Source organism: Rhinolophus ferrumequinum, chromosome 6, assembly GCF_004115265.2.
Source record: "Rhinolophus ferrumequinum isolate MPI-CBG mRhiFer1 chromosome 6, mRhiFer1_v1.p, whole genome shotgun sequence".
NCBI classification, from domain to species: domain Eukaryota; kingdom Metazoa; phylum Chordata; class Mammalia; order Chiroptera; family Rhinolophidae; genus Rhinolophus; species Rhinolophus ferrumequinum.
The window spans coordinates 80744863-80767686 of record NC_046289.1 but is presented as its reverse complement, the minus strand read 5'-3'; the positions used below and the strand labels follow the sequence as shown (position 1 = coordinate 80767686).

General features: G+C 34.7%; 1 protein-coding gene and 1 pseudogene across 5 annotated transcripts in view; one reads left to right on the top strand and one right to left on the bottom strand.

Moving 5' to 3' along the window:
• The window catches only part of ARHGAP5 (Rho GTPase activating protein 5), a 77383-nt gene that overhangs the window by 27618 nt on the left and 26941 nt on the right, over nucleotides 1-22824 (bottom strand). For 3 of the 4 annotated variants that reach the window (XM_033107543.1, XM_033107542.1, XM_033107544.1), the window contains exon 3: nucleotides 8173-8320. In XM_033107543.1, coding sequence (XP_032963434.1) covers nucleotides 8173-8320 — 148 coding nt within the window. The remainder of the gene's footprint in view (nucleotides 1-8172; nucleotides 8321-22824) is intronic. The other variant, XM_033107545.1, reaches the window with a different exon arrangement.
• On the top strand, nucleotides 14328-15040 carry LOC117024070 (ATP synthase subunit O, mitochondrial-like; annotated as a pseudogene). The gene has a single exon (XR_004423303.1). The product of XR_004423303.1 is annotated as an ATP synthase subunit O, mitochondrial-like (transcript).

The following is a 22824-nucleotide window of genomic DNA, read 5'->3' as shown; positions in this document are numbered from 1 at the left end:
ATGACACATGCTACAGCATAGATGAACCTCAGAAACATCATGTGAAGTGACAGAAGCCAGACAAATGGTCACAGATGGTATCTTGAATAAGTAAATCCAACGACAGAAAGCAGGTTGGTGGTTGCCAGATGCTGGGGCAAGAGGGCACTTAAGGAAGAGTAACTGCTTAATGAGTACAGAGTTCTCTTTGGGGTGATAAAAATCTTTGCAACTAAGTAAGATAGTGGTTGCACCACATTGTACATGTACTGCATGCCAGGTAATTGTATACTTAAAAATGATTAACTTTATATAAATTTCACCTCAATAAAATATTTTAAAAAGTACCAAAGTCATCTGACATGTGCACATTCAATGCCTGATAACCATGCTACCTTCTTATTAAAAATTTCTTCTCCTTCGTGTTTTAGGGCTGCACTCTTATATGGCCACTATATTTGCATTGTGACCTTTTCTTCTCACTCTATACGTTCACCCTCAATTTCATTAACTCATAGTTTACATTGTTATCTATACAATGGCAATTACCCAAGTCTTATTTTAAGACCAAACTATTTTTCAAAGATCTATAGCCACAATGTTAAACCAAGTCTTGGGTATCCCACATGCACCTTAAGATTCAACACAAACATAACAGGAATCCATTATCAAATTGTCAAATCTACTTTTTATATTATGATTTTTATTTTCATTAATGATACACCACCTACAGCCACCCTTAATATAGCAAAGTGAGAGGCATTTTTGAGTCCTCTTTCAACCCTGTATCAAATTTATCATCCTAGTATTTCCTGAGAGAGGCCTATTTTCCCTTTCTTTTTAATCTTTCTCCTCTGTATTACCTCTTTTTGTCTACTTTAAATTTATACTAATATTTCAAGGATCATTTCCCAACAGGAACTTAGTACAAGTTATTATACAGTACCTATTATAAAAGCTGCTATAAAGATACCTGATTTCACCACGAAGGAATAACTGTTATGGCAATTCTCCTACTGTAGTAAAACACCTAAAACCTGGAAAAATTATATGAAACAACAGTTTTCAGACACTGAACAACAGGCAGCTCAAAACTGATCTGTGAGGGGGAAAAAAAGCAAATAATTAAACTCTATGAATGTCCCAAATTAATGACTGAAGACAGTTTTTAGATAGTAGTGCAGAAAGGTGGAATCCCATCAGAGCAGAATGGCCTACCAGAATTGAGAAGATGGAGACAGGAGTTCAGAAAGAATGGGAAGACTAGAATTTGTAGGGAAGTACCAAAAAACAGGGACAGATATACACAGAGCCTCAGAGATGTGCAGGAAAGTCCCTGGAGTCTTTGGTTGAATACTGTACCATGTATGAGAGGAAACTTCCTGAAGTCAAGGGCTGAGAATAATTCAAGTTTTATTCTGAAAAGATCTTTTAACAGACAGGGCATTGGGTCAAATCCTCATACCTTATTATAGGTCTAAATAAATATTAGAATAAAAGATGCTCTGGATCTGCCAAAACTTATCCGCAAGCCTAGAAAGGACCAAACATTTACAAAACTACCTAACACGTGACCCAAAAAAAAAAATAAAAAAATCCAAAAGTCTTCAAAGGAACACTAGAAAAGTAACCACCCAACTAACATAAAATTCAAAATGTCTGACATTAAATCACAACCACCAAAGAAGTAGAAAATAATCCATAATAAAGAGAAAAATCAACAGAAAGAGACCCAGAAATGAAATGACAGAATTAGTAAAACAAGTACCTTAAATAAGCCATTATAAATTTTATAAGTGTATTCAAAGTTGTAAATGAAAATACCAACACGATGGGTAGAAAAATGAAAGACATAAAAGACTTAAATGGACATCTATCTTTGACCATATAAGAAAAAAAAATCCGGAAAACACACAAATACATGGAAGCTGAATAACACATTAATAATAGCGAGTGGGTCAATAATGAGATCAAGGAAGAAATCAAAAGAGACCTCGAGACAAACGAAAATGAAAACAGAACTACCCAAAAATCTATGGGATGCAGCGAAAGCAGTCCTAAGAGGGAAATTCATAGCAGTGCAGGCCTATCTAAAGAAACAAGAAAATCTCCAATCAACAGGCTTTCTTTATACCTAAGGAAATTGGAAAAAGAACAGCAAAATAAGCCCAAAGGAAGCACAGGAAGGAAATAATAAAGATCAGAGCAGAAGTAAATGAAATAGAGACCCAAAAACCAATATAAAAGATCAACGAAACCAAGAGCTGGTTTTTTTGAAAAGATAAACAAAATCGACAAACTCTAAGCCAGAGTCACCAAGAAAAAGAGAGGACCTAAATTAATAAAATCAGAAATGAAAGAGAAGTGACAGCAGATACCACAGAAATACAGAAAATTTTAAGAAAATACTGCAAGCAACTATATGCCAACATATTAGACAATCTGGAAGAAACAGATACATTTCTAGAAGTATACAATCTTCCAAGACTGAATCAAGAAGAAAGAGAAACTCTGAACACAGACCAATTACTACCAAAGAAATTGAATCAGGAATCAACAAGCTCCCAACAAAATTCCTGGACCAGATGGCTTCACAGGTGAATTTTACAAAACATTCAAAGAATTAACACCTATTCTCCTCAAACTATCCCAAAAAATCCAGAAGGAGGGAAGGCTCCCAAGCACATTTTACGAGGCCACTATTACTCTGATGCCAAAACCAGACAAAGACATTACGAAAAAGAAAACTACAGGCTGACATTCCTAATGAACATAGATGCAAAAATCCTCAGCAAAATACTAGCAAACCGGATTCAGCAACACATTAAAAAGATCATATATCACGATCAAGTGGGATTCATTCCTGGTATGCGAGGTTGATTCAATACCCACAAATCAATTAATGTAATACACCACATTAACAAAATGAAAACTAACAATCATATGATCATATCAATAGATGCAGAAAAAGCATTTGACAAAATCCAGCAGCCATTTATGATAAAAACTCTTAGCAAAGTGGGAATAGAGGGATCATATTTCAACATAATAAGGGCCATATATGATAAGCCCACAAGTAACATGATACTCAACAGGGAAAGGCTAAAACCTTTCCCCTTAAGATCAGGAACAAGACAAGGCTGTCCACTTTCACCACTTTAATTCAACATAGTTCTGGAAGTTCTAGCCACAGCAATCAGACAAGAAAAAGAAATAAAAGGCATCCAAATTGGAACGAAGGAAGTAAAACTGTCATTATACGCAGATGACATGATACTACGAATAGGGAACCCCAAAAACTCCACCAAAAAACTATTAGAACGAATAAATGAATTTAGTAAAGTAGGAGGAAATTAATATTCAGAAATAAGTTGCATTTGCATACACCAATAATAAACTATCAGAAGGAGAAATCAAGAAATCAATCCCATTTACAATTGCTTCAAAAACAATAAAATACCCAGGAATAAATTTAACCAAAGAAGTAAAAGACCTGTACTCAGAAAATTATAAGACACTGAAGAGAGAAATCAAAGATACAAATAAATGAAAACATATACCATTTTCATGGATAAGAATGAACATAATTCTTATGAACAGTTATATGTAAAATGTCAATATTACCTAAGGCAATATATAGAGTCAACGCAATTCCTATCAAACTACCAATGACATTTTTCTCAGAAATAGAACATATAATCCTAAAATTTATATGGAATCATAAATGATGCCGAATAGCCCTGGCAATCTTGAGAAATAAGAACAACGTGGGAGGTATCACACTACCCGACATCAAATCATACTACCGTGTTTCCCTGAAAGTAAGATCTAGCCAAACAATCAGCTCTAATGCGTCTTTTGGAGCAAAAATTAATGTAAAACCCAGTCTTATTTTACTATAATATAAGACCCGGTCTTATATAATATAACGTAAGACTTATGTTATATTATATAAGACCGGGTCTTATATTATAGTAAAATAAGACTGGGTTTTACATTAATTTTTGCTCCAAAAGACGCATTAGAGCTGATTGTCTGGCTAGGTCGTATTTTCAAGGAAACAGGGTTGGCTATAGTAATCAAAACAGAATGGTAGGTACTAGCATAAAAACAGACACACATATCAATGGAACAGAATAGAGAGCCCAGAAATAAACTCATTCATATATGGTCATTTAATCTATGACAATGGAAGCAAGAATTTACATTAGAGTAAAGACAGTCTAGTAAGTGGTATTGGGAAAACCGGACTGACACATGCAAACAAATGAAATTGGACCACCTCCTTATGCCATATACGAGAACAAATTCAAAATGGATTAAAGACTTAAATGTAAGACCCAAAACCATAAAAGTCCTAGAAGAAAATATAGGTAGTAAATTTGCAGACATCACCCTAATATTTTTAATGATATATCCCCTTGGGAAAGGGAAGTAAAAGAAAAAATAAATATATGGGATTACATTAAACTAAAAAGTTTTTTCACAGCAAAGAAAACCATCAATAAAATAAAAAGGCAGCCCACTGTAATGGGAGAAGATATATGCCAGTGATACATCTGATAAGGGGTTAATATCAAAAATTTATAAAACACTCATTCAACTCAACACCAAAAAAACAAACAACCCAATTAAAAAATGGGCAGAGGACATGAACAGACATTTCTCTAAAGAGGACATACAGATGGCCAACAGACATATGAAAAAATGCTCAACCTCACTAATCATTAGAGAAATGCAAATAAAACCCACAATGAGATACCATCTCACTCCGGTCAGAAAGGCTATCATCAATAAATCAACAAACAACAAGTGCTGGCGAGGCTGTAGAGAAAAGGGAACCCTGGTGCACTGTTGGTGGGATTGTAGAATGGTGGAACCACTATGGAAATCAGTATGGAGGTATCTCAAGAAACTGGAAATGGAACTACCTTATGACTCAGCAATTCCATTCTTAGGTATCTATCCAGAAAAATCCAAGACGCTAATTTGAAAAAATATATGCACCCTTATGTTTATTGCAGCACTATTTACAATAGCCAAAACTTGAAAACTACTGAAATCTGATCGGTTGACAATTGTGGATTAAGAAACTGGTACATTTATACAATGGAGTATTACTTGGCTATAAAGAAGAATGAAATCTGACCATTTGTAATGATATTGATGGACCTAGAGAACATTATGCTAAGTGGAATAAGTCTGTTGGAGAAAGACAAATACCTTATGATCTCACTTATATGTGGAATCTAAAGAACTAAATAAATGAGCAAAGTAAACAGAAATAGTCTCAGAGATATAGAGAAAAAAACTGATGGTTGCTAGAAGGGAGGGGGTAGGGATGAGGGGAAAGGGGAAGGGATTAAAAAGCATAAATTGGTAACTACAATATTGCCATGGGAATATGAAAGACAGTTTCGGAAATATAATCAATAATGTTGTAAAGATTTTATAGGGTGTCAGATGGGCACATGTCTTATTAGGGCGACCACTTCATGAACTGTGAAGATGTTGACCATTGCACTGTACACCTGAAGCTGAAGCTGAGTAATACTGTATGTCAACTATAATTTAATGTACACATATAGGCACGGGATATGGAGTACAGCATAGGGAACAGAGTCAATGGCATTATAATAGATAAATAAGATGTCAGAGGGGCAACAGATTGGGGGAGGAGGATTATCACTTTGTGAAGGGTGAAATGTATAACTATTATATTGTTTTGTACACCTGAAACAACAACAAAAAATCTGTACAGGCCTGTATCTATGAAAGGAATTTGGTTCACAGTTAAAAACCTCCTACATCCAGGTCCAAGTAGTTTCACTGGTGAATTCTACCAAAATTTAAGAAAGAAATATTACCATTATACCAACTTTTCCAGAAAACAGACAGTCTCTAATGCCAGTTTTACTGTGGTACTAAAACCAAAGATACAGGAAGAAAAAAACTATAAACCAGTATCCCTCACAATGCAAAAATCCTTAACATTTTAGCAAAATGAATCCAGGAATACATAAAGAAGACAAAATACTATGACCAAGTGGTGTTTAGTTAACATTTGAAGATCAATTAATATAAATCACCATTTAAACAGACTTTAAAAGAACTGTATGATAATCTCAACAGCCGCACAAAAATCACCCAGCAAAATCAACAACCATTTTGGATAAAAACACAGCCAACTAGGAAGGGTACTTCTCAACCTGATAAAAAGCATCTAAAAAACTAGCAGCTAACACCATATTTAATGATGAAACACTTGACGCTTTTTGGGGTGAAAAACATGTTCTATATCTTGATTGTGGAAATGCTTATGATGTTAAGAGTTATCAAAACTTATACTGTACCACTAAAATTGGTGAATTTTATTGTATCAATAAAGTTGATTTTAAAAATCCACCATAATTTCTTTGGGGTTGTTTAAAAAGTTTAGTTCTTTAAACAAGAATGTTGCTTATAATAATAAAAGTATTGCTCATTTATATCACTGTGTCTAAGGATTCATAAACAATGAAATACAACTTTTAATTAATAGGTATCTGATGTATATTTACATTATTACAAGTTGAACCTTAAATAGAAGATAGCTCTGCTATAGTCCATACTGAGAATTCAATATTGAACTCTTAAGAAAGTGGGAATTTCTGCTAAAACTGATCAGCATTAATCAATAACATAACCAAACAATATACTATAACAACAAAAGAACTAGCTTTAATCTTTTATATAACTATTCTTGTGGTCTTATCTTACAGTGTATTTCTAAAAAAGCGCTTAAACATATAAATTAGTCAGCTGACCGACCTAATTCAAACTGTGCTAAGAATTGGACTAAAATTTCCTTTTATCTTACACTTGGAATTCTCTCATTTTCCTCAAACCAAATCACTCAACTACCATCAAAATATTCAAGAAATGGGTATTTTTAATTATAAAAATAAATGTATAAAATGGTACCCATTATTACTTAAAGTATTTTCTAACTGCTCAGTCATACCCATTAGGTCTTATTACTAGAGGAAAATGAGAATTCTTTAAGCTCAAAGCAGGAAGCTAATATCGTAAGAACATTTGCATTTCTGCTCTACTAAATATGGACAGGAATAGAGACAAGAAATTTGCCTTTTACATATTTTGTTGAAGGAAAAACAAATGACTATGGGCGTAGCCAAATGAAGGCTCTATAAACTAACACTTATTAATGGAAGGGAGAAGATATTTCAACTATAATACTAGTAGATAACAAGTATTAACCCATATTTCCACTCCTTTATTAAAACTGAAAGTCAGCACTTCTCGCCAGACAACCCAGTATGAATAGAACATAGCTGATAATCAGACTAAAGGGTAACATGTACACCTAAGTAAAAATGAGATCGAATTTTTAGATAGGATGTGGGTATCCTAGTTTGTTTTTTAAATAATGCTTATTTATCAAAGTAGATCATTAAGAACAAATAATGCTAAAATGGAATTAGCTCATGTTTTCAAACCATTAATTCTGCAGTCCATTCAATCACTAAGGTTTCATGGTTAACTCACACTTACTTAAAATGCACATAAACACTATTAACAGTCTACCTTTATTCCTCAACTCCGACTAGTCCAACCCTCAGATAATGGTTTACATTGGACAAAGTAAATGTTAGCAGGCTTGTTTCTAAACTAGTGAGGATATCTACACACTCCTTAAAAATACAACTCAAGCCATATAAACCACGTGAATTAGTGCTGCTAAATAAATAGTAACATTCCAAACTGCCTTTCATTCATAAATATTGCTGAGTTTTAAGAGAAAAATTCATGTGTAAAGTGAATAAGAAAAATTACTTAAAAACACTGAAACTTTCAAATTACAGATTTAAATTACAACTATGTATGATTAAATAGCATAATTTAATATCAAGTTATTCTACATTCCAGAGTAAGGTAAATTCAACATTTTATCATTTGACTTAGCCAATCATTAAAGAGAACTCCAACAAGTTCATTACTGGCCAACAACAAAACTTCTTTCAAATATCAAATGGTTACATCTAGAGTTAATACTGAAGACAATCCCTATAATGAGAACTATACATCTCTTTCAAAACTTAGCTTTAACGAATCATGAGCATTTGACAAACTGTTGGTGTAGCAGAAGTGAAATTTTAAATCAAATCTCTTTCAATGATATTTCTATCCTACCTGTATCTTCAATAAATTCCACACATTTTTCAACAAATAGTGGTATGGGCTTCTCAGCTGTAACCAGATCCTGGAGGGGCATCCCAAAGTAATTACTTTCCCAATTTCTACGTGTTGGTGGATTGAAGTTCTTAGTTTTCTTTCTCTGCTGTAAGAAAACATATTCAAGTTAAAACTATTAAATTAAAATTAATTTCCTTCAGAGTAACATTAGTATTGAGCAATATAAATACACATTTTTTTTAATCAAAGAAATATTTAAACACTACATTCCAACCATGTCCATCAATATGGGGCTCATTAATAAATTCTGCTGGAAGCAGCAACTTGAGCAATGGAGAGACAAAAGTGAACAGAGAAAACATGGCTGATTAGAAAAAAATGTTCACTTTGGAAAATAATAAGAAACTAAGTAATTAGGGGATTTAGAAAAGATTATTTTCAGTGCCTATGCAAAGGAAAAATTAGGAGTAAGCAATGCTCAATTCACTTTAGGTGGTCTGTACAGCTATATTTATAAAAACATAATATAGCCTTTTTTTTTTTTTTTAGATTTTATTGGGGAAGGGCAACAGGACTTTATTGAGGAACAGTGTGTATTTCCAAGACTTTTTTCCAAGTCAAGTTGTCCTTTCAGTCTTAGTTGTGGAGGGCGCAGCTCAGCTCCAGGTCCAGTTGCCGTTACTAGTCGCAGGGGGCGCTGCCCACCATCCCTTGCGGGAGTCAAGGAATCAAACTGGCAACCTTGTGGTTGAGAGCCCACTGGTCCATGTGGGAATCAAACCAGCAGCCTTCGGAGTTAGGAGCACGGAGCTCCAACCGCCTGAGCCACCGGGCCGGCCCAATATAGCTTTAATTATTGATTATACAATGAAGCTATGTAACTTCATAAACTTTTAGTCCCATCATTTGTCCCTTATCTTCCCATTTTCCTCCCATTTACTGACTCGATTTCTTAATTAGAAATAATTTTCATAAGCCATGGACAAAACATTTTCACAATAGTAAAAACAAAATTAAATAAGAATTTTCAGAGTTTATGTTCAATCTAGCATTGGGAGAAAGTGGGTTCTTAAGTAGGGAGTGATCGTCTCAAAAACCTAAGGAAGTGCTATCTGGATTTCAACTGCTGAGGAGATTCTGAGTCAATCTTTTTGGAGTAGGGCATAGTAAGCATCTCCACAGATGACCATTGTGCACCCCCAGTTGAGAATCTCTGAAATAAAGGAAGATGAGGAAGTTTTTTGAAATTCAAAGATGTCAGAGCACTTTTATTGACAGCGCTTGTTCCTATTCCAGTCCAATTTTATTTGCAAATCTGTATTTTCTCTGATATAACAAATCTATTATTTTTCGTTATCATTCCTGACTTAACAACAAGATAAAAATATACCATTTCTAATTAAAATGGTGTGTCTATGGGGGAAGGAATACAGGCAGAGCTTTCAATGCCTAAAAACAATCATCTTAATTTCCTATTGTTTCTGGAGAGTCTCTCCTTTGGATGGATTCTCCCATGTACAGAGGGTGCCAAAAAAATGTATACACATTTTAAGAAAACTATTAAAATTGTAATACTCAACATTTACCAATAACAAAAGATGAATACAAGTCACGTTTGACTTCTGCAATTACAAGAGGTGCTCAAAGTGGTTACCATCAGCAACCAGACACTTCTGATTATGGCAAACTACTGCTTGAGTAACACTGACCAAAGTGTCCGCTTGTATACATTTTCGCTTTTTTGGCACCTCAGGTATTCTTTCAAGTCTCTGGATATCTTGAATAATTAAGTCCTTTCTTCATTTCAATTTCAGGTTGCTCCACCTAACAAACCTCCAGGGCTCATGAAATCCATCTTCTAAATCCTCATATACTATCATCACTCTCTGGTAATACAGATTATATACACTATAACCAAATGTCTGGAATATTGCCAACAAAGCATTCAAGTGTTTGATCTGGCTCAAGAATTAACCTACCAAATCAAGTAGTATGGATCCTTACTCCTTAAATGATCCTTCCACTACCACCACCACCAAAACAGAACAATGTGTAAGGAAGTAGAAATGAAGAGACTATAATTTCAAAGCTGATGTAGGGATACACTGGCCAAATCCTTTTTCTCAGGAGCACTAAGGTATGTTTTAGCCAGCAAACCATTCGATTAGAAAAATAAAAAGTGAAGCAAATTTTTTGAGAGAGGTAACACAGTGGTGAAAAGATTGTATGAGGTAGATTAATTAAAACAATGCCTAGTCTATGGCAAGAGGAACAGGAAGAGATAAAAATATTTTAACAGTCTGCAATGCCACCTCAAGAACACAAAGTTTTAAGAAAGGTAAGCTAAGCTAGTCCTAACTGTTCCAATCAACTCTGTAGAAATCCTATTAACATTGCCCTTTAGGAAAGAATCTAAACTCTCAGATGACTCTGAAATCATTCCACACTTACTTACCATTCAGATTATGAGGGAGAGGTAAGTGTAAACTTTATCTAAGTAGCCCATGAATACTTGACTAAAATTGGGGAGTGGAGATAGGGAAGCAAAATAATGTTGATTCTCTGGCATATGCTCAGGGAATATTCTCCAAGGTCCATAAAGTTACAAGGGCAAGTTATTTAATTCTGTAATTACATCAAGATTCAGAGCTAGTAATCTACGGTAATGAAAGGCTAAGTTGCTTATATCATGGAATTTCTGGCAAACTATTAAGGAGTAATTTACTAACAGAATTGTCCTGATAGTCAAGTTGTAATGGGGGATGGAGGGGAAGGCATAAAAAGCTTATGTGACTTTTAATTTTTCTACTAATTGACACGGCTAAAAAAAATTCTACACAGAAAAAGTTTTGGATTAGACATTCCTGCAGTAGCTTTATGATGAATAAAAATGTATACAATTCTTTTCTTCTATAAGTGATAGCTCTTAAGAAGCAGAATCACTTCAGGGAGTTCTTTTAAAACACGTGAATTTTGAACAACTCTACATAATCATGATACACACCTCCTTGGTTAAGAGTTGATCTATAACTATAAATTTATACCAACTCAAAATGATTTATATAAATTTAAAATCTATTTCATAAATTAAATTACCTAAGGCTAGATGATTACAACTGCTATAAAATGTCACCAAGATATTCTGAAATGCAAAAAAAAGATGAGGAGTATGGTTTTTGGTCATTTATAGCTTATGGTCAACCATTAGTCAGAAATGGGAGTCCCCAATCAAATAATTGTGCCAGCTGAAAATTGAGATCTGATTTATGATAATACAATTTTTCAGTCACCACGTTTACACATATCTTAATTTCTACCTAAATGCAAATGCCTACAGTCTTTCTTTCTGGCTACTTAAGCAAATCGCATGTCTGGAAAAGTATATCCACAGTAAAATAAACATTCCATCACAAATAATATAAACAACATTATCAATTAAGTGTCCAGCAGATATTAAAAACTATTAGTACAAGTAAACAGGACCAGGAAAAGGTAAATAAATAAATAGCTCTTTCCAGAAACTGCTCTCCCACTTCAGTAATACCAGCAACAGTAAGTGGGCATCTAAGCAATACCCTCAAATAAATATTATGATCAATTAACATTTACAAAAACACAATACTCAACTGCTTCATTTGCAACCAATGAACTCAAGAACCTTAAGTAGCAAAAAGCAGTTGACAAAGTTTTTAAAGAATCCAGGAAACAAGAAAATATGGACTTCTCTATTCTCGTAAATTTAAGATGGGATTGTTGAAATAAAAGATTTTTAAAAAATGAGACAACAGGAGGTAAAATGTAAAGAAACTGAAGGAAAAAAACCCATTAAAGAAATGAAAACCTCTTTGGTAAAACACTTGAAAAGATCAGAATAAAGTGGCAAAGATCAGAATTCATCTTTCTACTGTATCACTCCTGTGACATGCACCAAAAAAATAATCTTTAGCTCTCATTTTAAAAACAAGTCTCAATTTCACTCTCCCTTTCAGCTACTTGCCCCATAATACTACTCCCTTTTGCTGACAAATTCTGAAGAAGTCATCTGTACTTGATGTCTCCGATTCTCCTCCTTCCATTCCTCTTGCATGTACTCAAATTAGTCTATCACCCTCATCACTCCACTAAATCTGTTCTAATTTAGGTCACCATTGATTTTTTTGCTCTTATCTTACCTGACCTTTCAACAGTCACTTTTGACTGGACTTTCAGGACACCATCTCTATTACCTCACTCACTCTCCCCTTATTAGTTTTCTTTGCTAGTCCTTCCTCGCCAAACTTGTAATGTTGAGACCACCTCAGGCCTCAGTACCTGATTGACTTTTTTTCTCAGCATCTATATTTACCCTCTTGGTAATGTTATCCATATGCTGATAACCCAAATTAGTACTTCCAGCTCAGCTCTTTCTGAACTCTATAGACTTATCTGAAACATTTTACCTGACGTCTTCACTTGAATGTCTAAAAGGTATCTTTCTCAACATGTGCAAAACTGAACTCCAGATGACTTCCTTATAATGTGCTATATCTGCAATCTTCTCCATCTCAGCTGCTGGTAATACCATCCTTTATGTTGCTCGAGCTAAAAATCTTAGGAGTCATCCTGATCCCTCTTTTTCTCTCACTCCCTACTTCCAACTGTCAAGCAAATATGTTAGTTATAGAATTTAACTACTACTTAACCATCTTCACTGCTAACTCTCTGGTCCACAAGGTATCACTTCACACATCTAGATTATTTCACCGACAACTCAATCCACCGCCCCCCCAACCATTTCTACCACCATTCTCCCTACAGACCTTTCTCAACCAAGCAAAATGATACTGCGTCCAAAATAATGGCCTGCAAGGCCACACACAATCTGCATGTGTGGAACTCTCCCTCGTTAAATTCTGACCTCATTTACCTCCACTTTTCTCATCATTTACTCCCTTTTCTTCCTACCACATGGCGTATTTGCATTTTGAACATGCCAGACATGCTCCTGCCTTAGGACATTTACACCCGCTGTTCCCTTTAGCTTCTCAATGAGGTCTACACTGACTACCCTATTAAAAATTGCAATCTTACTGCCTGTATTTCTCTAGCTCCTATCCTATACTCCCAAACCCTCTTATGTTGCTTTCTCTATCCACAACACTATGTAATTTACTCATGTAGTATTATTATTTTTTGGTGTTTCCCTAATACAATTTAAGCTCCAGACAAGGGCAGGGATTTTTATCTGCTTTGTTCATCAACATACTCCAAAGATCTGAAATACCGTCTGTGAAAATGAAAAAAGTACAAAGATAATCAAGATCTCTCCTGAAATAATAAACTTAATTTGTAGATTGATCTCATCATGTACTAGGAAAGATAAACAACAAATAGGAGTGAACCATCAAGTTACAGACATACCATACTGAACTCAGGAAGCTTCTTTAATCTTTAATGCCCCCAGGCAGAAGAAATCAATAACCAACAAGTGAGGGAAAATACCAGGCTAGCCTCAAAGTTTTCAGGAAAACTGGGAAGACAGAAGACTCATGTATAGGAATGTTTATAGGAAAAGGATGTGTCAAGAATTCTTTACTCGGCCAGTATATCACTCAGATACGAATAAGAAACACCTATAGATTTTAATTCTCAAATATGTAAAAATTAGTATTTAAAGTACAGTACTCAAATTCCTTCTGAAAAATGTCCAACACATGATGAAACATCATCAATAATAAAGTCATATTTGGAGAATTTGTGCTTTGAAAAATATAAGAATTAACATTGTAACTGTTAAAGATAAAACTAATTCTAAGTTCCAATGGTATGGCTGCTAAACATAATCTAATCTACAATTTATGGGTAAAGCTTCAAAATGTAAAAATAATGATGTGCTATGGTTGGGGATTAGGATAATAAACTGAAATGGGTTCAATACAAATTTAAGAATAAAAATAAGCAGTACACAAACTAATAGTTCATTTTTCTATTTTTCTTTTTTGCTACTGATAAAGAATACATATAGAAAACAAAAAAAAAAGTGAACAGAAACTTATAAAAACAAATATAAATGGAATAATATCAGCTAATCTAATAGATTCTCAGGTACAAACCTAAATCTGACTATCCACATGCCTTAAACAAAGAGACTCCTAAGAATTGAAAACAAAAGGATGGGCTCTTCCAACTCGAGTTTGACCTACAGCTGCCTGGAAGGAGATGGCAGCCCAGCAGTGTCCGTGCTCTCCCGACAGGTGCGATGCTTCAGTATATCTGTGGTCAGGCCATTTACCAAGCTTGTGAAGCCACCTGCTCAGGTATATGGTATCAAAGGTTGCTATGCCACTGCTCTATATTCTGGTACACTTAAACAGAATAAACTGGAACAAGCAGAAAAGGAATTGTTGAGAGTAGCACAAATCTTGCGAGTAGCACAAATCTTGAAGGAACCCAAAATGGCTGCTTCAATTATGAATCCCTATGTAAAGCATTCCATTAAAGTGAAAAGCCTAAATGACATGAGAGCAAAAGAGAGGTTTTATCCCCTCACATCCAACCTGATCAATTTGCTTGCTGAAAATGGTCACTTGAACAATACCCCTGGAGTCATTTCCGCCTTTTTTACCATGATGAGTGTGCACCGTGGGGAAGTACCTTGCTCAGTTACCATCGCATTTCCTTCAGATGTAGCCACTCTTTCTTAATTAAACGGTGCTTAAGAGCTTCCTAAATAAAAATAAGATACTGAAACTGGAAGTTAAGATTGATCCATCAATTGTGGGAGGAATGACTGTCCGTATTGGAGAGAAATATGTTGATTATGTCTGCAAAAACCAAGATTCAGAAGCTAAGCAGGGTTATGCAACAGGTTTTCCTAAAGTACTGATTTTCTGTCAGGGAAAAATTCTTAAACTTGGAGCAACAATAAAATGCTTCCTGAACAGGGGGGGTAAAGGATGGCCTTTTTTAAAGAAATAGAACAAAATCATCAGATTTGTATGGAACCACAAAAGATCCCAAATAGCCAAAGCAATCCTAAGAAAAAAGAACAAAGCCAGAGATATCACACTCCTTGACTTCAAATTATACTACAAAGTGACAATGATCAAAACAGCATGGTATTGGCAGAAAAACAGAAACACAGACCAATGGAACAGAAATGAGAGCCCAGAAATAAACCCACACATGTATGGGCAAATAATTTGTGACAAATGAGCCAAAAACATACAGAAAAAAATGTAAGAGAAATGTAAGAGAAAAGCAAGCCTCTTCAATAAACAGTGCTTGGAAAATTGGAAAGTCACATGCAAAAGAATGAAACTGGACCACATTTGTCACCACTCACAAAAATTACCTCAAAATGGATAACAGACCTATATATGAGACCTGAAACAATAAAATACATATTAGAAAACATAGGTACTAAGCCTATGGACCTTGGTCTTAGGATTTTATGAATATGACCTCAAGGCAAGGGAAGTAAAAACAAAAATAAATGAATGGGACTATGTCAAACTCAAAAGCTTCTGCACAGCAAAAGAAACCATCAACAAAACAAAAAGCAACCAACCGAATGAGAGAAGACATTTGCAAACACCTCCAATAAAGAGTTAATACCCAAAATATAAAGAGCTCATACAACTCAACAAGAAGAAGAAACACACAATCCAATTAAAAACTGGGCAGAGGACCTGAACAGATGCTTCTCTCAAGACGACATACAAATGGCCAACAGATACATGAAAAGATGCTCAACTTCACCAGCTATTAGGGAAATGCCAATCAAAACCACACTGGATACAAGCTCACACCTGTCAGAATGGCTATTATCAACAAGACAAGTAACAACAAGTGTTGGAGAGGTTGTGGAGAAAAAAGAATCCTCAGTCACTGCTGGTGGGAATGTAAATTGGTACAACCACTGTGGAAAACAGTATGGAGGTTCCTCAAAAAAACAGAGTTATCATATGACCCAGCAATCTCTTTTCTGGGTATCTACCTGAAAATATTGAAAACATTTATTCGTAAAGATGTATGTACCCCTGTGTTCACTGCAGCATTATTCACGGTGGCCAAAACATGGAAACTGAAGCATCCTTCAATAGATGACTGGATAAAGATGTGGTACATATATACAATGGAATGCTACTCAGCCATATGATGAAATAGTGCCATGTGCAACAACATGATGAATGGATTTTGAGAATATCATGCTAAGCGAAATAAGTCAGATGGAAAAAGTCAAGAACCACATGATTTCACTCATATGGGGGATATAAAACTGAAAGCAACAAAGGAACAAACAAAAACTCATAGATACAGACAACAGTCTGGTGATTACCAGAGGGAAAAGGGGCTAGGCAGAAGGTAGACAAAGGTAAAGGGGATCAATATATGGTGACGGAGGAGATCTGACTTTGGGTGGTGAATACACAATGCAATATACAGATTATGTATTATAGTACTGTACACTTGAAATGTATATAATTTTATTAACCAATGTCATACCAATAAATTTAATAAAATTTTTAAAAAGGATGGCAAAAGTAATGACTTCTTGTTTTTAAAAGAGCAGTATTAACATTGATGTTTTCTTCAAGGCAGAAAGCTTTGACTGCACAGAGTTAACCCTACCCCCATCCCTTTTCCCCTACAGCTTCATTGGGTCTCTCCCAAATTATTCTTATGAATGTATAAATACTCTCTAGTATCTCTCATTTTAAAAAACAAACACGAAAACCCACCTTTGATCCCACACTGACTTCTACTTGCTGCCCCAATTCTTGCTCCCTTTCACAACAAAACATCTTGATGATGTCATCTACACCTACTATCCCTACTTTTCACATTCCATTCAACTTATTTTCATCTGGCATTCTCTTCCATTCCACTAAACTGCTTGTCAAGATCAGATACTTCTGTACTATCAAATCAAAAAGTAAGTTTTCTCTCTGTCCTTCCCAAGGTCGTAGCAACATTCTTTGACTACTTCTCCTTAAACACATGCTCTCTTGGCTCCCATGTCACTCACTATTCTTCACAAGCTTTTCCTCTTCACTCACCAAGGATTCCTTTTCCAGCTTTATCTGCCAACACCTCTTCCTGGTCTACTCAAACTTAGTTCTGAGCCTCCCTTCTTCTCTAGGTGTACTCTCCCCTTACGTGAATTTATCTAATGTCATAGCTTTAAATCCTTTTATATCCTGATAACTTTTCCTCTGAGCACCAGACTCATAACTTTAATACTTCCACTGAGATGTCAACACAGATATTTTAAACATAACATAGAAAGCACAAAGATGTCTCGATTCCACCTGGCCTGAAACTTTTCACCTTTAGTCATCATTATCTCAGTAAACATACCCAGTTGCTTAAACCATAAATTAAGAGTCAACCTTGATTTTCCCTTTTCCTTTACTATCCACAGCTAATGCCTGCAAAGCCCTGTTGGTACGACTTCCCAAATACTATCTAGAATATATTCACTTTTCCCATTTTTGATACCTGTACCTGGCACAATATAGCACATGGTAGATGCTCAGTAAACACTAACAGAAGCAAACAGAATTATAAACAGGAGCCAGGGAAAGCTTTTACCATGTAATATTTCTGTTAATAAACATACAAAGTATTGTTGGTTTATTTACCAATTTATGTAGTTTCATTATACCTAATTACTCATTCCTATGGGAGTCACTATACAGGTATCCTAAGCTTATGCATCCAAACCTAATAAAATCAGGATTCATACAAAATAATGATTACTTATAAAATTCCAAGAAAAATTAAACAGCCAACTCTATGAATTCATTTGGATATGAAGTGATATACTTTCAACAGTGTGTAAGAAATGAGCACTTATTGTGTGCGTAACATGATGCTAGGTATTGAGCAGGATACAAGAATCAGTGGAAGTAAAGTTAAATGCCCTCAAGAAACAGATAATCTATTATGAAGAAAAAAACATCTCATTATCTGTCATATAATTAAAAGGACATACAAAGTAGTATATGATTAAGTGTCAAAATAATTAGATGTAAGGCTTAAACCCAAACTTCAAAAGGTAGAACTTATAAAAGCAAAAGATGACGTCGGACATTTCAGGAATTTAGAAAGAATCTGCTCTGTACGTCATTCACTCATCTAAACATTTGGGTGCCTACTATATTTCAGCCTAAATACTCAGAAATTACTAGAAACTGCCATTTATTTACTGTTCACTATATATTAGGTACTTGTTAATAGTATATGCATAATCTAATCACCGAGTTAGTTATGGTTTTGCATTTATTTCAACATACCTGTAACTATAAAGTATCTACAGAAATGAATAATGAGGGTAGAAAGGTAGGCAAGAACCACATCACAAATGGCTGTAAGTGCCTAACTAAGGAATTTGAACTTTATACAGAGGCTACAAATTTAATTTGTAGAGAGGAGATTAAGCACTTCTATTAGTCATATCCCCAGAAAGTACCATACAAGAATAGTTTGAAGCGAATGAATAGGAGACACAGAAACTTAATTTAAAAGTTTCTACACCATCAATGCTGATGAGGACATGGAGAAACTGGATCTGTTATATATTGCTAGTGGGAATTTAAAATAGTACACCATTCTAGAAAACAGTTAGGCAGTTTCTTATTAAGATGAAATACGAATCAAATATATGGTGATGGAAAGAGAACTGACTCTGGGTGGTGAACACAATGTGATGTGTGGATGATATATCACAGAATTGTCCACCTGAAATCTATGTAGTTTTACTAACAATTGTCACCTCAATGAACTTTAATTAAATAAAAAAAGACTAAATATGAAATTACCATTTGACCCAGCAACTGCACTCCTGGATTTAAGAAACGAAAATTTATGTTTATATAAAAATCTGCACTCGATTGTTCGCAGTAACCTTATTCATAATAGCCCCAAACCAGAAACTACACAGATGTCATTCAACAGGTTAAAAAACTGTACTATACCCCCATATACGGAATATTATTCAACAATAAAAAGGGACAAACTATTGATTTATGCAACAACTTGACTGAATCTCAAAGAAATTATACTGAATGAAGGAAAAAAAAACAATCAACCCCAGAAAGCTACATACTGCATGATCCTATTTATATAACATTCTGGGACTGGCAAAATTATAAAAACGACAAAATGGAAAACAAATTAGTGGTTGCCAGGGGTTATGTATGGAAGGGAATGAGAAGGGAGAGTGTGGCTATAAAAGGTAAACAGGAGGGATCTGTTGGTGACAGAACTGTTTTGCATCTTGATTGTGGTGGTAGATACACAAACCTACATATGAAAAATTGCACAGAACTAAAAACATCTAATACATGGTAATGGAAAGAGAACTGACTCTGGGTGGTGAACACACAATGTGAGATACAGATGATGTATTACAGAATTGTACCCCTCTTATCTATGTAAGTTTACTAACAATTGTCACCCCAATAAACTTAAAAAAAACTAAATACAAACACAAATGAGTGCAAGTAAAACTGGGAAAATCTAAACAAGATCTGTGGATCACATTAATGTCAACACCCTGTTGTAATCTTGTACTATAATTTTGCAAGATGCTACTTTTGTGGGAAACTGCGTAAAAGGTGCATGGGATCTCTCTGCATTATCTTATGGCATGTCAATATACAATTATCTCAAATTAAAATGACTTTTTAAAAAAGGTTATTGGAATAATCTAAGTAAAAAGTTATGACAATGTCAAGTACAACTGTGACAATGAAATGAAACTGTACTTTACAGCAGAATAAATATCAGCTAAGTAGAACAAACAGCAATTGCCTGCAGCTTTGCCCCACAGTAGCTTCTTCCTGAAAATATATTCTTACCCACATATGGTGAGGACAGGGAAGTATAAAATCTATGACGTATGAGGAAAAACCTGCCTTTCCTAATGAAGCAGGTACAAACATGCCTTGTATGAATTACTTCTATAATCTCACAGGAAATTTCCTTAAAGACCACATTCTGCTATACAGGGTTTCTCAACTTTAGTAGTATTGACATTTTGGGTTGCATAATCCTTTGTTGTGGGATATCACTTAGGAATTTGAGGTGGCTTAGCAGAATTCCTGGCCTCTACCCAATAGGTACCAGTAGCAAAACTCCCCATCCCAGTTTTAACAGCCAAAAATGTCTCCAGACATTGTCAGACGCTTCCTGGAGAGCAAAATTGACCCTGTGGAGAACCATTGTGCTAGGCTAACAAAAACAAGGACCAAGAACTCAAGTTTGGGAGATGGCCACAGATGTACTTTGAGAAATCTGAGGATTTTAATTTTAAAATAGATTAATACATAACTCAAAACTGAGAAACACTAATGTAAGGTACACAAAAATGAATGATAATCATTAATTGCCCTCAAAAAGCTTACAATGTAGTAAGAAAAACAAAACTTATTAAACTACAAAGCGGTAAAACTACTTAAGGTGGGAGGAGGTAAGTATTACACCACCGCATAACATCAGTATAAGAAAGAAGTCTTTAGTGGGAGCCAGGACTCCATGAAGGTTTACTTAACCTTTTTTAGAAGTCTATAAAAGCTGTAGGTGCTGGATGAGAGTCCAAACACACTTTGAAAATCTAAGATGTTGTGAAGGCTCTTTCATACCCTTTAAGCTAACGCGAGGTGAAAAGAGGGAGAGAAAATAATTGTAGGGTAATTAAATGTGGTCTGGTTTCCTGTATACACCAACAAACTTGTTCTAGTATTGATTCATCTCTAATATGACATCATCATACTAAGCATTTCAACATATATTATCTACCTGGCAGGTATTTTATTAATGCCATTAACAACTTCATGAACAAAAAAATACACCTGGAGTCACCTAGAAAAGGTCCTAGCAAAACACCTAACTATTCAACTGAATAATGGGTGGATTTCTTCCCAGGTTCTCCAAATACATACTTTAAAATGCATTCAAATGAAAATAAGTTTTATATTACACCCAGCATTTCCCTCTTAAAACCAGTGTTTCTCCCTTTGCTTCCCATCTCATCTGTTAGGTACTTTCTTTTACTCGAATGGTTGCCAATCAGAGCATCAACAAAGAATGAAACATTTCAGGGTGTCTTCCTCCTCCCTAACATCAACAGAGGTTCTTAAGCTAGAGTCCTTAAAACTCCAATAAAATTTTGTGCATGTGCATTTTTCCAGGGAAAATACTAAACCTGTCCTCAAGTTTTTAAAGATTATGAACAATTTCAAAAAAGCCCAAAACAATTACTTTATACAAAGAGTATGCAAGGTGTACCTTTTATTTGCACAAACTTAGATAAAAATCACAAGATCACTTTTGTCCCAACCTTATATTTTGCTCTAAGAATTGGAAACATAAAAAATTACTGCCCTCTTTACTTGAGGACTCTTTTACAACATAATTGAGATGACAAGAAAACATTACAGAACTAGAAATTATAAAACTACACCTACTGTAGAAATAACTCTTCTTGGACTGTGAAGGACCATATGTCATATACCAAATACTGGAGTATATAAAATTGACAACCCTATAAACTTACCTGTAAGTCTTGTAATAGTAACAATCGTTCACTGATATAAAATTATAATAAGAACACAATATGTTGTAGGAGTTAAATGCCTCCTTGACACATTAACTAAATACATTCTAAGAATCGTAATTTTGCAGAAATAGAAGTAATTTCAATAATTTGTGCTATGTCCCTTTTTGCTCAACATTCAGTATGCTGCTATGAAAGCTAAGAAAAAAAGCATAAATAGAAAGCCACACTGAAGAAATTTACATTTGCTTTTAAATTAGTGAAAACAAGCATACCTCTGACACAATCAGTTAAATGAAGTCTCGTTAGAATACATGAATGAGAAATCTACTTTAAAAACTGACCACCTAGTTGCATTTCAATCTCAAGGTGAAATGTAATAAATCATGGTCAAACGGATAGCACAGAAAAGACATAGCAAATACTAAAATATAAGCAGAAAAACATTACATATCCATACTTATATAATACCATAAATTGATGTAGCCAACACCAGAAAAGCTACTAAAGAAATCAATTCTAATTTTCTAAAAATTTTACAAACACCATAGATATAATCAAGCAGAGGTAGGCCTATCCATACCTAAGTCATCCCTGTATGTCATCCCATTCAGTGTTCAGGCATAGTGGGCATTTAGGAAGATGCTTGTTGAATAAAATGACAAGTTTCTTGATTCAAAATAAACTTATTAAACAAACACATAAACTGTTCTTTTATTACTACTGCAAAAACAAAGCCATATACTCATACTGACTTTAACTGATCACAATACAATATACTATGCTATGGAGATCAATTATAAACAAGATATAAATCTTACTTGTAGTACACATTGTGGTTTTCATCCCTTAGAAATTAACCCATTTTGGGGGAAAGCCAACTTCAGCGCCCTAGGAAGAAAAGCTCAAGCCTATATCAATAGCCTAATTCTATTCCCTGGCCAGAATTTACTTGCTAGGAATGGATACAGAACCTAACTAAAAGCACAGAAGCTGGAAAAGATGCTGGCTGAAGGGCCTGGGAAAGCAGCTTTCTCATTCTTTTGATCATACTTCTTTTACAAAAGTGACCCTCTCTTTTTCCTGTAAGGAAGTGTCTACAAGTA